General features: G+C 34.9%; 1 protein-coding gene across 9 annotated transcripts in view; it reads right to left on the minus strand.

Moving 5' to 3' along the window:
* PUS7L (pseudouridine synthase 7 like) overlaps positions 1-17,749 on the minus strand; it is a 146,256-nt gene that overhangs the window by 54,872 nt on the left and 73,635 nt on the right. The window contains exon 11 of one of the 9 annotated variants that reach the window (XM_055249761.2): positions 3,698-4,992. The exons of 7 other annotated variants lie outside the window; for them this stretch is intronic. In XM_055249761.2, the coding sequence (XP_055105736.2) occupies positions 4,873-4,992 (120 nt within the window). In that variant the 3' untranslated portion in view covers positions 3,698-4,872. Of the gene's footprint in view, positions 1-3,697; positions 4,993-16,916; positions 17,742-17,749 lie in introns of those variants that run through there. One more of the 9 variants, XM_063620158.1, reaches the window with a different exon arrangement.

Consider the following 17,749-nt stretch of genomic DNA (forward strand, 5'->3'; position numbering starts at 1 on the left):
AAAGTTGAAAAATAACACAAAAAGGCAGAAAAACAGATCAGGAGTTCTGTTTTACTGAAAAAAAGCACTTATGTTTTATTGAAAAACAGAACTTCTGGAAATATAAAATACACTGAAGGAATTTCACAATACAATTGAAAGTTTTAACAAGACTACACCAAGCAGAAGAAAGAATTTCAGGGTTTGAAGACCTGTCTTTCAAATTAACACAGTTAGACAAAAATAAAGAAAACAGAATTTTTAAAAGTGAACAAAGACTTTGAGAAATATGGGATTATGTAAAGTGATCAAACTTACAACTTTTAGGCATTCCTGAGGGAAAAGAAGAAAAAGAGGTTTGGAAAACATATTTGAGGGAATAATTCAGGAAAATTTCCCTGATCTGACTACAGATGTAGACATCCAGATTTAAGAAATGCAAGGAATATCTTCAAGATAGCCTACATGATGAATATCATAAAGCCATGTAGTCATTAGACTATTCAAGGTCAACATGAAAAAGCAAATTTTAAAGGCAGGTAGACAGAAGTATCAAATCACTTACAAAGGAAATCCCATCAGACTAACAACAGGCTTTTCAGTAGAAACCTTACAAATCAGAAAAGATTGGTGGCCTATCTTTAAGCTCTTAAAAGAAAAAAAAAATGCTAGTCAAAAATTTTATATCCTGCCAAGCTAAGATTCATAAATGAAGAAGAAATGAAGTATTTCCCAAATGAGCAAATGCTAAGGGATTTGTCACCACTAGACAGGTTCTACAAGAAATGGTCAAAGGAGTTCTAAACATGGAAATGAAAAGGTGATATTTGCCATAATAAAGGCACACATAAGTAGAAAGTTCACAGATCCCATAAAGTAATTACACAGTTTAGACCAAAGCAACTAGCTAACAAAACTATGACCAGAAGAAAAAAAACCTCACATATCAATATTAACCTTGGGCGTAAATGGCCTATATACTCCACTTAAAATATAGAGTGGCAAATTTGATTAAAAAAAAAAATGACCCAACTATCTACTGCCTACAAGGGACCTTCCAAATAACTAAAGACAGACTCAAGGGAGTAGAAAAGGATATATCACACAAACGGAAAAAAAAAAAAAAAAAAGCAAGCCGAGCAGCCATTTTTATACTGGATAAAACAGACTTTTAACCAACAACAGGAAAATAAGAGAAAAGGGGTATTATATAATGATAAAGGATTAAATAAAGCAAGAAGATTTAACTATCGTTAATAAATAGCACCCAACACTGGAGCACCCAGATTCGTAAAATAATTACTATTAGACCTAAGAAAAGAGGCTGACAGAAACACAAAAATAGTGGGGACTTCAACACCCTACTAGCAACACAAAACAGGTAATCAAGTCAGAAAGTCAACAAAGAAACTCTGGACTTAAGTTGGACTCTGGACAAAATAGAACTAATAGACATTTGCAGAACATTCTACCTAACAAACACAGAATATACATTTCCCTCATCTGAGCATGGAACAATCTCCAAAACTGACCATACGCTTGGCCACAAAGCAAACCTCAATAAATATTAAAAAATCAAAATCCTATCAAGCACCATCTTGGACCACAGTGGAATAAAATTAGAAATCAATACCAAGAGTAACTCTCAAAAATACACAAGTACATGGAAACTAAACAACTTGATCCTGAATGATTTTTGAGTAAATAATGAAATTAAGTCAGACAGAGATGCAACATACCAAAACCTCTTGGATTTAACAAAACCAGTGCTAAGAGAAATTTTTATGGCATTAAACCCCTGTATTAAAAATATAGAAAGATCTCAAATTAACAACCTAACATTATAACTCAAGGAAATAGAAATGCAAGAACAAACCAAACCCAAAGCTAGAAGAAGAAAATAAATAACAAAGATCAAAACAGAACTAAATGAAATTGAGACCAAAAAAATGATACAAAGGATCAACAAAATTAAAAGATGGTTCTTTGAAAAGATAAATAAAATCAATAGACTAGTAGCTAGTTTAACTAAGAAAAAATGAGAGAAGATTCAAATAAGCACACTCCAAAATGATAAGGGTACATTACAACTGATACCACAGAAATATAAAGAGATCATCAGAGATAACTATGAACATCTCTATGTGCACGAACTAGAAATCCTAGACACAATGAATAAATCCCTGGAAACATACAATCTCCCAAGGTTGAACCAGGAAGAACCACAACTTATTTATCAATTCCTTGTTGTTAGAAATTGTCATGGTTCATATCTTCTAGTATTGTAACTGTGAAGCAACAAGCCACTTTATATGTACATCTTTGTACACTTGTCCAATTATTTATTTTAAAAATCTTGTGGAACTGAAATTGCTGAGTTAAAGGTTAGGCTTTTCACACGTATTTCTAAATGGCTATTCATATTATTCCCCAATTTTGAGTACCAAGCTCTGCCCCAGTTGTAGAGGTGTACAAGATTGACAAGATGGTGATTCTCAGGTAATTTGCCTTCTATTAGGATGGATAAATTTTGGATTAATAAATATAGGTATGATTTGTGTTTCAGAGAGGGGAAACACAGGGCATTTTACTTGCCTAGCAGAAGTGCCTCTCTGTTCAGTTCAGGCAATGCTTTACTAAGAGATGTTTAAACTGAGATCCTGCACAGTACAGGTTACACAGGAAAAACGCGTTTCAGAAAGAGAGAAAACAGTATAATAGATGAACCAGGGATAAGACAGAATATGCCATTTGGGGAAAATAAGTAAAGCCCAGTTTGGCTAAAGCCATCTGTACGACAGATAAAAAGTTAATATCCTTACTATATGAAGAATTCTTACAAATCATAAGAAAAGTTTGAACATATCAGTGGGAACAGACAATTCACCAAAAAAGAAATATAAATATATAATAATTTTAAAAGTTCAATCCCATTACTAAAAAAATTCAATTAAAAATTAAAAACATTTTTTAAATTTTTGCCTATGATACTAACCATGTTTTAAAATAATCAGCATCCAAAATGGATAAGGGGCATTGTGAACAACAATACATGGTGGCTAAGAGCTTGAATTGAGAACCAGACTGCCTAGATTCAAAACCTGCCTGTTACTAACACCATAAGACAAGGAAAGAAAAATTAAAAGTTAAACATTTTTAAAAATCTGCCTGTTTCACTTACCACAGATATGATCTTTGGCAATTTGCATAATCTCTATGTCTTAGTTTCCAAATCTACAAAATAAGACTAATGCAACCTCCTAAGTTTACTGTGGAGATTAAATAATATATGTCAAGTGATTACAGCAGCACCTGGAACACAGTGAGTAACCAGTAAATGCTGTTATTATTATGTGACCTTGCTCAATGACTTTCCATGCCACCGTATCCACGCACTAAATCATTATAGATATTTTGGCTTATTTTTAACTGTACAATCTGACACTGGTACAATACTAAATTGATTACATAGTATATGTTAATATAGAACATGTTCATTGCTGAAGTCTTACATATTAAAATATATGTCAATGATAGGATAAATTTCTTGGTTATTATTTTTTGAAACAGTTTCTTAATATTTCTTATACATTTTTTCTAAATGCACTATAAAATGTCTTTTTAAGTTTTCAAATTCTAAAGTAAAATATTCCAAAAACAAGACTTGGCATTACATTTAATTATAGATTAATATGGAGAAATTACACCTTACAATTACAAATTACAACATTGGAACAATATTGAGGATGTCCCATATCCATGTTTATGTTATTTCCCTTTATTTATTTTACTCTTATATCTGCACACAAAAATAAATACAAAACCACAGCAGTATATTTTGTAGTTTTACATATATAGGTCATGCAGAGGATAAAACTTTGTGCATGAATGTATGTGTACGTGTGTGCACGTATATTCATATAGGACACACAAGAGATAAAACACATATTTACATTTTATTTATACATACATGCATACATATATTTATGTATAAAACAAATTATGTGGGAAATTCCAAAAAAAAGTCAATAATATTGGAATAAATGCATAAGCATATCACTTTCAAAAACAACTCCATTTTAAAGACATATTTATTTCAAAATATGACTGTGTTTAGCTAAAGATGAAGCTCGTTACTTTATAGTTAAACTATTTATTAGTAGCCTGTAAATATAAAGTGTCAGGAATTTTTTTAAGTAATAATACTTGCCCGCTTTACTGATGAAATTATCATTTATATTCACATACACAAAAACACCCAACTTTCTATTTCCTAACTTAGCTTATGAAAAATTCATAGAAGTTATAGGATTATTGTCTTAGATATCATGGCATTTGGAATTCTACTTGAAATACTTTGTTTATAATGGATAATAAATATGCATAGGATAAATGGGTATCATCTAACATGATTCTTTACAAGGCAAAATTTATTTGTTAATCATTCCCCTTCCTGGTTAAGTTTGTATTATCTCTTGCCAGAAAAAAACAAAAGGGCAGCCTCTGGGTTCCGGCACATAGGCTGAAACAGGCTGTACAGGAATCATGAAGAGTTGGGCTGCACTGCCCAACTTCTATTCTGTCATTTAACAAACCCATTGTTTTGCCCAAGAAAGTCTAGTGAGTCAAAAGGGGGACCAGGTGAAGTATAAGATAAATCAATGGGAAAAATCTGCACAAAATCCATCTGAACACTGGACCAGATGCGGACTTTCTGTGACGCTAAACATTTTGGGGCCTCTCCTTTGCATAGGCCACCATGGTTGCATGATTATTTTTGTAAGCTTGTAAAGATATTTTGTATTTTTATTCTTAAACAGGAACCTCCTCTCTCCCATATTAAATAAATCTCAGGCCTCACAAAACCTGAATCCACTCCTGCTCTTCACTCTTCTAACAATCACCTTCTGCCCTTAATTTTTTGAGACCTCTCACTAAATAAATGTAAAGGGAATACATTCTCTTGGCATTGTCAGCATCTCCATGACTGTTGGATATCTGCATCCCATCGCCCTGGTAACCCAAAGGAAAGAAGAAGGATGAATAACTTCCAACTCATGTAAACTTAATTAGAAAGAGAAAAGGAGAGTTTCAGTGAGGGTGGGGACCGGGGGAGGGACCTAATTTTATTGCACAGAATGTTAACGACCAAAAGATATTTGCGTGCTACAAAATATATGTTAACATTATTTTAAATTCCTAGCTATATTTAAGGAAGAGACCAAGAAAGACCTCTTTTGTATAATCATCCCCCTTATTCTAAAACACAGCTACTCTCAAACGCAAAGAAAGGAAAAGAGTGGGCAGTAGATGCCTCACACTGTCTCTAAAGTTTTATTTTGGTTACAATTTCATAGCAGGTAGATGAGAAAAATGCTAACATTAATGAGGAAATATAACTATTTAATAAATGACATTTGTTTGAATGTAACATTAGAGAATTCAATCCTTTCAAGAGCAGAAGTTCTAGGAACACTAAGCTTTCCTTCGCAAAGTAAGGTATAAATTGAATAAAGTGGGTTTTTTGTGGGAGGAAGAGTAGCACATCTTTCATATCTTGCAAGTGCAGGTGCAAAAAAGGAGAAAGTTGTGAAAAACAAGTGATACAAATAACGATTTAAGAGACCACTGAAGTTGGAACATTGTTGAATTAATATTTTCTTTAAACTGGCGTGAAATATGTTTCTAGATATTTCTTCCTCATTTTTAAAATTTATTCATATTCAATATGAAAATAACCGAGACTTTCAAAAGATAACATAGTTATATTCAGTATTTATCACAAAGTTTTTGTTCTGCAACATTTGCATGTCTTCCTAATTTTTTTTGATGCTAGCCCAACCAGCCACCACCTTCTGTTAAATGATGCTTGTCAGGATTTCTAGTTCATCTCCTTTGTTTCAGTGAAGTGTACTGTTCTTTTTTCCACACTCAAAGCAATGATATGGGGATATAAAACTACTGAAGTTCTATTTTATTAAGGAGTTTTATTTCAATTTCAGATAATTTTGAACAATTCATATTCTTTATACCTGACCTGATTTGATAAATACATTATTAGGACATATGGATAATGTGTTATTTTTACTATTTACTTATTTTTCTGTCCCTTATTCCAAGTATATTTAATTTACTAAGTTGACAGGGCACATGGCAAGTTATAAGATGTGAACACATTGTGATTTTTATATTAAAAAATTCCAATGACTACCTTAAGGTATTCTCCAATGACTTAGTATTTCCATTTTTATTTTCAGAGCATCTTTAACCTAAAGTAACTCTCATACGGTGGTACAGACTCCTCATTTCCCCCAATAGTTCTTCTCCTTTTCCGTAATAAAGAACTCTTGACTTTTTAGTTAGACCCATAGACACCCAGAATAAGAATTGCATTTCCTAGCTTCCATTGCATCTTCAAGCAGCATGTGACTGGATTCTAGCAAGAACATATAAGCAAAACCTTTCTGTAAAAGTAGTTGGCCCACATATTTTCCTCCTTTTTTGATCAATTTCCCCCAGTCCCCCGCCACCGCCCCCTGGCCTTAGAAAACGTGAATGGAGCAGTGAACTAGGGCCATGAGTAGACGCTAGGAATGGAAATCTACACACTGCCAAACAAAAAGGGAGGAGGAATCTGTTTCCCAAGAACATTGTGGAACAGATATTTCTTACCAGCATTGTACTGCCTATTTTGGAATTTTACTTGAGATGTAAATAAATTACTCTCATTTAACTCACTGGTATTTTGGGTTTCTGGTACTGAAAACTGAACATTGCCATACCCGATATGTGGTATTGTACCAGCTAATTTCCTTGGACATAAGTGCCAAATACAAAGATCCCTCTCTAGCATGTAGGTCCTATTAAAAGTTTCTGTATAGATAAACATTCTTGCACAGTATTTACAAGCTTTATAATGGCAATGAATTTATATTTATATCTGATATCAAATACTGCAAAGCTGAAGTTACTACTACTAGCTACAGAAAAAGCAGCAAACCTATTCGAGGAGAAAACTACTTTGGAACTATACTCAAAAGTTAAACCCTGCACATGACATTCCGATCAGATATGAGTCTTTAAATTACTTTGTTATCAACTGGCCAATAATTTAATTCCATCATAACCTTTGAGGACATAAACTAGATAGATATGTATAAATAAAATAATCAGGTCCAAAAATCATAATGGAAAGCAAATAATGTGGCTAGTTGAACCATTCATTCATTTATTTAATGGGCATATGTTAAAATTCTTTGTACTATTTCTTGTGCCAATTTATTCATACACATATAAATAAAACAAGTCCCTCCTAGGGTATTGCCTTTTTATATTTAAAGAGAAACAGAATTCATAAGCGAAGGATAAATAAATACTTTTCAGGCAAGCAAATGCTAAGAGAATTTGACTACCAGACCTGCCTTACAAGAGGTTTTGAAGGGAGTAATATGGAAAAGAAAGACCAACACCGACCACCAAAAAAATTCACCTAAATACATAGACCACTGACACTATAAAGCAACCATACAAACAAGTTTGCATAATAACCAGCTAACAACATACCAGGATCAAATTTGCATATGTCAATATTAACCTTATATGTAAATAGACTAAATGCCCCAATTAAAAGGCATAGAGTGGTGAGTTGAATAATGAAGCAAAACCCAACTGTATGCTGTCTTTAAAAGACCCATCTCACATGCAATGATACCCACAGGATGAAAATAAATGGATGGAGAAAAATCCATTAAGCAAATGAACAACAGAAAAAAAAAGCAGGCATTGCTATTCTAATTTCAAACAAAACAGACTTTAAACCAACAAAAATTTTAAAAGATAAACAAAGAAAGGCATTGCATAATAGTAAAGGGTTCAATTCAACAAGAAGACCTAACTCTCCTAAATATATATGCATTCAACACAGGAGCACCCAGATTCATAAAGCAAGTTCTTAGAGACCTAGAAAGAGATTTAGATAACCACACAATAACAGAGGGAGACTTCAACAGCCCACTGATTGTATCAGAAAGATCATCAAGGCAGAAAACTAACAAAGATATTTAGGACCTGAACTTGACACTTGACCAAATGGACCTAATAGACATCTACAGAACTCTCTATTCAAAAACAACAGAATATACATTCTTCTCATTTGCACATGGCAGATGATCTAAAATTGACCATATGCCCAATCATAAAACAATCCTTATCAAATTCAAAAAAACTGAAATCATACCAATCACACTCTTGGACAACAGTACAATAAAAATTGAAATAAATATTAAGAAAATTGCTCAAAATCATACAATCACATGGAAACTAAACAACTTGCTCCTGAATTACTTTTGGGTAAGCAATGAAATTAAGGCAGAAATCAAAAAATGGTTTGAAACTAATAAGAGCAAAGATACAACATACCAGAATCTCTGGAACACAGCTGATGCAGGGTTAAGAGGGAAGTTTATAGTGTTAAATGCTCACATCAAAGAATTAGAAAGATCTCAAATTAGCAACCTAACATCACATCTAGAGAAACTAAAGAAACAAGAGCAAACCAACTCCAAAGCTAACAGAAAACAAGAAATAACCAAAACCAGAGCTGAACTGAATGGAATTGAGCTATGAAAAAACCATATAAAAGATTAACAAGTTTAGTTTGTTCATTATTTAAAAGAATAAATAAAATACATAGACTGTTCATACTAGACTAATAGAAAAAAAAAGAGAAAGAAGATCCAAATAAACATAATGAGAAGTGACAAGGGGACATTATCACTGACACCACAGAAATACAAAAAAATCTCAGGGACAACTAACATCTCCATGCACACAAACTAGAACCCTAGAAGAAATGAATAAATTCCTAGAAACATACAACCTCTCATGATTGAACCAGGAAGAAATTGAATACCGGAGCAGACCAATAATGAGTTCCAAAATTGAATCAGTAATAAAGACCCTACCAACCAGAAAAAGCCCAGGACCAGATGGAGTCACAGCCAAATTCTATCAGATGTATAAAGAAGAGCTGGTATTATTCCTACTGGAACTATTCCAAAAAATTTAAAAGGGATTGCTCTGTAACTCATTCTTTGAGACCAGCATCACCCTGATATTAAAACCTGATAGACAGAAAGACACACACCCACACACACACACACACACACACGAGAAAACTTTAAGCCAATATTCTTGATGAACATAGATGCAAAAATCCTCAACAAAATACTAGCAAACCAAATCCAGCAGCACATCGAAAAGCTAATCCACCATGATCAGTAGGCTTTTCCCTGGGATGCAAGGTTGGTTCAACATATGCAAATCAATAAATGTGATTCATCACACAAACAGAACTACAAACAAAACCATATGATCATCTCAATAGGTACAGAAAGGCTTTTGATAAAATTCAACATCCTTCATGTTAAAAACCTTCAACAAACTAGGCATCAAAGGAACATACTTCCAAATAATAAGAGCCATCTATAACAAACCCACAGCCAACATCATACTGAATGGGCAAAAGCTAGAAGCATTCCCCTTGACATCCAGAACAAGACAAGGATGCCCAATTTCACCACCCCTATTTAACATATTTCTGCAAGTCCTAGCCAGAGAAATCAGGCAAGAGAAAGAAATAAAGGGCATCCAAATAGGAAGAGAGGAAGTCAAATATCTCTGTTTGCAGATGACATGATTTTATACCTATAAAACCCAATAGTCTCTGCCCAAAAGCACATTAAACTGATAAACAACTTTTGCAAAGTTTCAGGATACAAAATTAATGTACAAAAATCAGTAGCATCTCTGTACACCAACAACATCCAAGCTGAGAGCCAAATCAGTAATGCGATCCCATTTACAACAACCATAAAAAGAATAAAATACCTAGAAATCCATTTAACAAGGGAGGTGAAACATCTCTAAAACAAGAATTTCAATACACTGCTCAAAGAAATCAGAGATGATATAAACAAATGGAAAATATTCTATGCTCACGGATAGGAAGAATCAATCTTGTTAAAATAGCCATACTGCCCAAAGCAATTTACCGACTCAATGCTATTCCTATCTAACTACCAATGACATTCTTCATAGAATTAGAAAAAAAACTGTTTTAAAATTCATATGGAACCTGTCTACAGCCATACCATCCTGAATGTGTTTAATCTTGTCTGATCTTGGAAGGTAACACTCATATGGAACCAAAAAAAAAAATCCAAATAATCAAGGCAATTCTAAGCAAAAAGAACAAAGCTGGAGGTATCACATTATCTGATGTCAAAAACAGACACATAGACCAACAGAACAGAATAGGGAGCCCAGAAACAATGCTACATACTTACAACCATCTGTTTTTGACAAAGTCGACGAAGACAAACAATGGGGTCTGAAATCCCTGGTCAATAAATAATGCTGGGATAACTGGCTAGCCATATGCAGAAGATTGAATCTGGACCCCTTCTTTTCACCATATACAAAAATCAACTCAAGATGGATTAAAGATTTAAATGTAAAACCTAAAACCATAAGAACCCTGGACGATAGACTAGGAAATACCATTCTGGACATAGACCCTGGCAAAGATTTCATGATGATGACAATAAAAGCAATCACAACAAAAATAAAAATTGACAAATGGGGCCTAATTAAGCTAAAGAGCTTCTGCACAGCAAAAGAAAGTATCAACAGAGTAAACAGGCAACCTACAGAAAGAGAGACTCTATTTGCAAACTATGCATCCAAATAAAGGACTAATATCCAGAATCTATAAGGAACTTAAAACAAGCTAACGAGGAAACAACAAACAGGTGCATTAAAAGGCAGGCAAAGGACTTGAACAGACACTTTTCAAAATAAGCCATGAATGAGGCCAATAAATATATGAAAATATGCTCAACATCACTAATTATGGAGAAATGCAAATCAAAACCACAGTGAGATGTGGTTTCATCTCACACCAGTCAGAATGGCTATTATTAAAATGTCAAAAAATGACAGAAGCTGAAGAGGTCACAGAGAAAGGAGAAAGCTTATATGCTGCTCATGGAAATGTAAATTAGTTCAGTCATTGTGGAAAGTGTTTTGGTGATTTCTTCAATAACTTAACATAAAATTACCATTTGACCCAGCAATCCCATCACTGGGTATATACCCAAAGGAATATAAATTGTTCTACCATAAAGACACATGTATGCATATGTTTGTCACAGCTCTATTCACAGTAGCAAAGACATGGAATAAACCTAGATGCCCATCAATGGTGGACTGGATAAGGAAAATATGGTACACATAAACCATGAAATACTACACAGCCATAAAAAAGAACTAAATGATGTCATTTTCAACAACATGGATGCAGCTGGAGGCCATTATCCTAAGTGAACTAATACAGGAACAGAAAACCAAATACTGCATATTTTCACTTATAAGTGGGAGCTAAACATTGAGTACACATGGACACAAAGAAGGGAACAACAGACACCAGGACCTACTTGAGGGTGGAGGGTGAGGATCAACAAACTACCTATCAGGTACTATGTTTATTACTTGGGTGACAAAATAATCTGTATACCAAATCCTTGTGATACCCTTGTGATTAAATTATAAATTATAAAGGCTATGCGTTGAGAAAGACAATATTTCTTCCCTTATACATAATGTTCAAGTTGCTGAATGACTGACCAGGATATTTCACCAGAATTTAGATTGAAACAAAAAAGGCTGGAAGTTTCAGGGACAGAACTAAGAATTTGGCTATGAGAGAGTAAATGTTAAGGCTATGATTAAAGAATATCTAAGCAGGCAAAGATCCAAATCAAGAACATTAACAAAGGCCGGTTGGAGTTGGCAAGTTCCTTGGAATCTAATTAGAAATCAGGTAGGTCAGTTATCTGGGAGGACTTAAAGCCATGCTGGAAGACAGAGGCTGAAAATTAGAGTTTCTGGGCAACGCATCAGAAAATCAAGCCAAAAAGCAAGGCTCAGATTCCAAGTAGGTGGCTTTAGTAATAGGCATAGGAAATCAACAATATAAATGAGGTTTATTATTGAGCTAAAGATTCAGTGAGCCTAGGGCTTTCTATGTGTTTAGCCCAGGGCTGGAATTTGTCTCATAGCAAGAGACTGGCATGAAATTTCAGATACCTTTCACTTGGAAGAAAAATTAAGAGAATGAAGAATAAGGCAATTCTTGATACAGGGATCCAAACTCTAGGTATATTAGACTTTCTTGAGCTAATTTATGAGCATGATAGAGTTTTAGCAAATACAGGATTATAAAATTGTCAAATTAGGATCTCTTAAAATCAATAGTTGGGTCAATTTCATGGAGACTCTGATATGACATTTTTACTTTGGTAGAATTAAATGTTGCTGACGAGTCTTGTGTCTTCAAAAGGATAATGCACAATCTAAATTATTGCTGAAAGCCTGAAATAAGACATTTGGTTTCACATGTGAGAATATGGAGTTTTGCTCTTACGCTCTAGATCTGAGGGGACAAACCCTTCAACCCAAGAGGTTGAGCTACCTTGGGTCATAACAGCCACTGTGATTGCTGCTATGAGAAAAAGGCAATCAGTATGCAGGAATAGGCAGTATAATTAGTTCTCTACATCAACACAAAGAGATGCTCAAGCTTTTTAACAGACACGGAACTCATTTACACCCAAATCTGCTTATGTACCTCAATGTAGGATTGAAGTCTACCAGAGTTTCCATAGAAATTTCTATCTTACCCAAATTTTACTTACTCCTGAAATTTCATTATCATTAAAAAATATATAAAATGCTAGTTTTTAAATTTAGATTTATAAAAAGAGGCAGAAATAGATTTTTCCATCCATGCATAGTTAAAATTATAGAGTGAACTCTAATTAATACATATGTGATTAAGAGATTAACTTGTTCTGCTATGACCAGCATAAAAAAATAGTCATTTGAACAAGCAATACAGATGAAGAGATAATTCTATAAGAAAACAAATAGAAAAACATTCCTAAAAGAAAAAAAGAAAAAGAAGAAGAATCTAAAGTAAAGGGGTAAAATCACAAATGGGATTTCAGAGAAGCAGAAGTGTTCCAGGCAATGAAGGATGGTTGAAGACTTGAATTAAAAACAGATTCAACCGACAAAAAATACATTTTGTGAGGAAGGACAGATGTAATGGCTTGGGGGGAGAAAGGAAGTAAGCAATGGAGCAGTGAACAGGAAAGAGTGACTCAGCCATGTAGTCACAGAGAGGTGATCTAAGAAAAGATGAGGCTGGAAAGCACAAAATGAAGGATCAGAGACTGACTTTGCAAGTCAAGCAGGAAATTTCAAATTAGTTTCAGAATTTGATTAGAAATCAAATGGTAGCTGATAGATAATTAGCCCTACCCTATTCTTAAAATCCTTAAGGTTGGAAGAGGGGAGTTGGCAATAAACTAGGGAGAAACTCAAGAAATTAACAACTGTCTACATGTAAGAAAGCCTAAGTAGGGAAAGATTTGAAGAAGGGACAACTCATCAATCACCTAATTTATTTATTTTAAATTTATTGTTTATTACTATTATTATTAGAGATAGGGAGTCACTATGTCACCAGGCTGGAATGCAGTGGTGTAATCATAGCTCATGACAACCTCGAACTCCTGGGCTCAAGTAATTCTCCTGTCTCAGTCCTGAGGAGCTGACACTACAATCGAGTCACCACGCTAGCTAATCACCTAATTTAGCATTTTCAGTATGCAAAGTACTTTGGCATGGGTCATAGCCTTAGGTTCAAGCCTTGGTTTCACCTCCTACAATATCATCTCATGAAGTTCTTGGCTTCTTTGGGCAAAAGAATCTTCATCTATAAACTGAGGGTAACATATATTTAACAGAATATCATCAGAAATAAATCCAATAAATTGTGCTAATGTTCTGGATAAACTGATGCTTATTGTTATTGAAAAATAAAAGCAGGTGGCCGGGCACTGTGGCTCAAGCCTGTAATCCCAGCACTTTGGGAGGCCAAGGTGGGCAGATCACGAGGTCAGGAGATCAAGACCATCCTGGCTAACACGGTGAAAACCCATTTTTACTAAAAATACAAAAAAATTAGCTGGGCGTGGTGGCGGGTGCCTGTAGTCCCAGCTACTAGGGAGGCTGAGGCAGAAGAATGGCGTGAACCCGGGAGGTGGAGCTTGCAGTGAGCAGAGATAGACTCCAGCCTGGGCGACAGAGCAAGACTCCGTCTAAAATAAAAAAAAGAAAAAGAAAACTAAAAGCAGGTATTTATTTTAGAGTATTTTTAAGCAAAAGAGGAAACTACTTAGAGAAATTGAGTCCTATGCCCATAAGAAAATAGTGACAGAGCTGACATTCACCCAAGGCATACAGCTATAGAGGCCATGATTCTAAACTATTTGTTTATACTGCCTCAGTCCCTGATTTCAGGGAATTTACAATCTAGTTTGAGGTAAAATATATGGAATACTGAATAATAAGACAACAAAAACCTTATCACAAAGGAGCCTGTGATCCCATTTTAGATGACTGCTAGAGACAGGGAACTTTATCCTGGGATAGTGTTAGAAGACCTCTTAGAAGAGAAAAAACATTTATAATAATGGTTGGAATTGGCCGGGCGTTGGTGGCTCAGGCCTGTAATCTCAGCACTTTGGGAGGCCGAGATGCGTGGATCACAAGGTCAGAGAGCGAGACCATCCTGGCTAACATGGTGAAACCCCGTCTCTACTAAAAACACAAAAAATTAGCCGGGCGTTGTGGCGGGCGCCTGTAGTCCCAGCTACTCAGGAGGCTGAGGCAGGAGAATGGCGTGAACCTGGGAGGCGGAACTTGGCAGTGAGCCGAGATCGCGCCACTGCACTCCAGCCTGGGCGACTGAGCAAGACTCCGTCTCAAAAAAAAAAAAAAAAGAATGGTTGGAATTGGCTAATAAGAATGATGAATAAAAATAGAAGAACAGGAAAATAATGAGGCAAAAAAAAGCACAGATATTAACATTACTTAGTCCCATTTATGTTAAAGAAAAAGCTCAAAAATAAACTTTAATAAAAATTATAAATACTGCTTTCATTAAGCTATATAATAATTATTAGTACTTATTTCTATTGAACATAGTAAATAATTATTCAATTCCAACATTAGACTATAGGTCCTAAAATTGTCGTTATTTACTATTTGAAGGATATTTTGAAATAAATGATTCTGGGATACACCAACCAGAAACCAAAAAATCAATAAAAGAAAATGTAAACCACAATAAATAGACTATAATTTTTAATAAAGTATTTTATATTTAGACAAAAATAACACTATTAGTAAATAATCTTATTTTAGAATATTACTTCCTGCTTTTAATGCTTATTTCATATTTAAAGTTTAACAAAATTATATTCAGTTTCAAAAAGACTTGTGTTTCTTGGCCTTGAAAGAAATTATAAAAAGAAAATTTTAATCTTAAGACTTTCTTCTACTATTAAAAAAACTGTTAAAAAAATTAAAAAAAATAAAGATAAATGATTAATGAAAAAAAAAAACTGTTAAGCCTTACTACAAAATAGTCTTACAAAGTTTAAAAACTGCATTGTATAATCTGTATTTATTTTGTGGGAATTTTGAAAAGTCAAAAGTCAAACTGGGCCAGGTGCGGTGACCCATCCCTGTAATCCCAGCACTTAGGGAGGCCGAGGTGGGCGGATCACCTGAGGTCAGGAGTTCGAGACCAGCCTGGCCCACATGGTGAAACCCCATCTTTACCAAAAACACAAAAGTCAGCCAGACAAAGTGGTGGGTGCCTGTAATCCCAGTACTCAGGAGGCTAAGGCAGGAGAATCACTTGAACTTGGAAGGCAGAGGTTGCAGTGAGCCGAGATTGCACCACTGCACTGCAACCTGGGGGACAGAGTGTGACTCTGCCTCAAAAAAAAAAAAAGTCAAACTGGAAATACAAGTATAAAATACCATTAAAAAAAAGATAGGACTCTGTGTCTATGTTAAAATTAAGTTTACCAAAACTTTAAGGTGCTTTTAGGCAGCAAACATCTGGAATAAATTCCTGCTCACTTTATCTCTCTGCACCCTTCTTCTTTGCTCTTTTGGCTCCTATCCAAAGTGTGAGCTGTGAATATTATCTCTGTGTACTACAAGAGTGAGAAATATTGTTCAAGATGGTCTCTGGGCATCTTTTGATTTAGACCTTACTATATTATGACCAACATATTTTTTCCACTAAAACATTTCTTATGAAAATGCATAAAATATAGGGCAGGAATAATACATATCACTATTAAAACCATGATTAACATTCATGATCAGCTTAGCTATGTATTTTCCTGGCGGGACTTACTTCCCTAGAGGACTTATTTATAGGAATGGGAAGTTAGAGAAGACCCTGTCATGACTTATGTATTAGTTCAGATACTTAAGTAACAAGCGACAAAAACCAAACCTGGCTAACTTAAGTAAAAGAAAACATGATATGAGCAGCTCATAGGACCTAAGAGAGAGCTGAAGAAAAGGGATGGGAAAAGTGAAACCAGATAATCCCCAAAGGTCTTTGTAATTCCACATGACCACCACTGCTCAGATATGAACCTGAATTTTCATCACGTCAAGAATACAGACGATGAAGCAGAGTTAACATAAAAAGAGAAAAGCAAGGTACCATTAGAAAAAAAAAGAAAGAACAAGGTTTGAGTAGCAAAAAATAACAATAATGATAGCCACAATACAGAGTCTTTATGGAGGGTTCTCAAAGGCAGCAGACCTGGCCAATTCCTTAGTTACTATTTCAACAATAGTGAAAATGACTGAATATAAAATATACTAACCAGAAACCAAAATTTAATAAAAACTGTATGCCAAATAAAGACAATAGTATTTTTTAAAATTACAACAATATTTTTTTTAATTAATGGATAGACCAAAAAAAAAAATACTATTGGATAAGAGCACAGACTCTGGTGCCAGCTTGATTTTGCAACCCTGAAAGAGCTACTGAATCTCAAATGATTTATGTAACTTTTTGTACCAAAAATCTTGTTTTCATCCCGCCAGACAAGGCAATATTCCTGAGATGAGTGGTATATGTCACACTTACAAATTGCTCTACAAACTTGGGGGTACACCTTAGGTCACTTCTTTATTTTCCCAATTGATTGCTTAAGCACGTGCCTGCCATTTTGGTAGTAAGTTCAACATTTTTCTTTGAGCTCCACCTTGTCCCTGAATTTTTCAAAATCCCTGGCTTTACCCAGTAGAAGAGAGGTTCATTCTGCCTTTTGCACTCAAGCAGAAAGGGAGCTGGTTCCGCAATTGCTTCTTTCTGCTACATGGTGTTGCTGTTGACAGTTGGTCCTATAGCCTGGCAGATAGCGAACGCCTAGCAGTGACACACACCCCTGCTTAGGCTGTGCAGGTCATGAGGAAGGATGAGCTGATTCATCAGGGGTTAAACTCCGCTGAAATTGCCAATACTTGGTTCCCAGCGTCTCCTAGGACTGTTTCCATTCTCTACCACGTTAAGTACTTAAAGACACAGAATCACTGTCTTTCTTCCCTCCCTAAAGATCTGGGAGTGTTTTGCTTTGAAATCCCCCAGATCCAAATGTTCTGATTACATCCTTTTCCCTCTGATAAGGGGGCTTCTCAAATATTTTTCTAAGGAGCAATACCCTCAGTGTCTCCTGGGCATTACCCCCTCCCACCCTCCTTTCACACACACTTCTGAAGGACAGCATTCAGTGTCTTCAAGGTGATTCATTGGCCTAAAGAA

This window comes from Symphalangus syndactylus, chromosome 17 (assembly GCF_028878055.3).
Source record: "Symphalangus syndactylus isolate Jambi chromosome 17, NHGRI_mSymSyn1-v2.1_pri, whole genome shotgun sequence".
Classification (NCBI taxonomy): Eukaryota; Metazoa; Chordata; class Mammalia; order Primates; family Hylobatidae; genus Symphalangus; species Symphalangus syndactylus.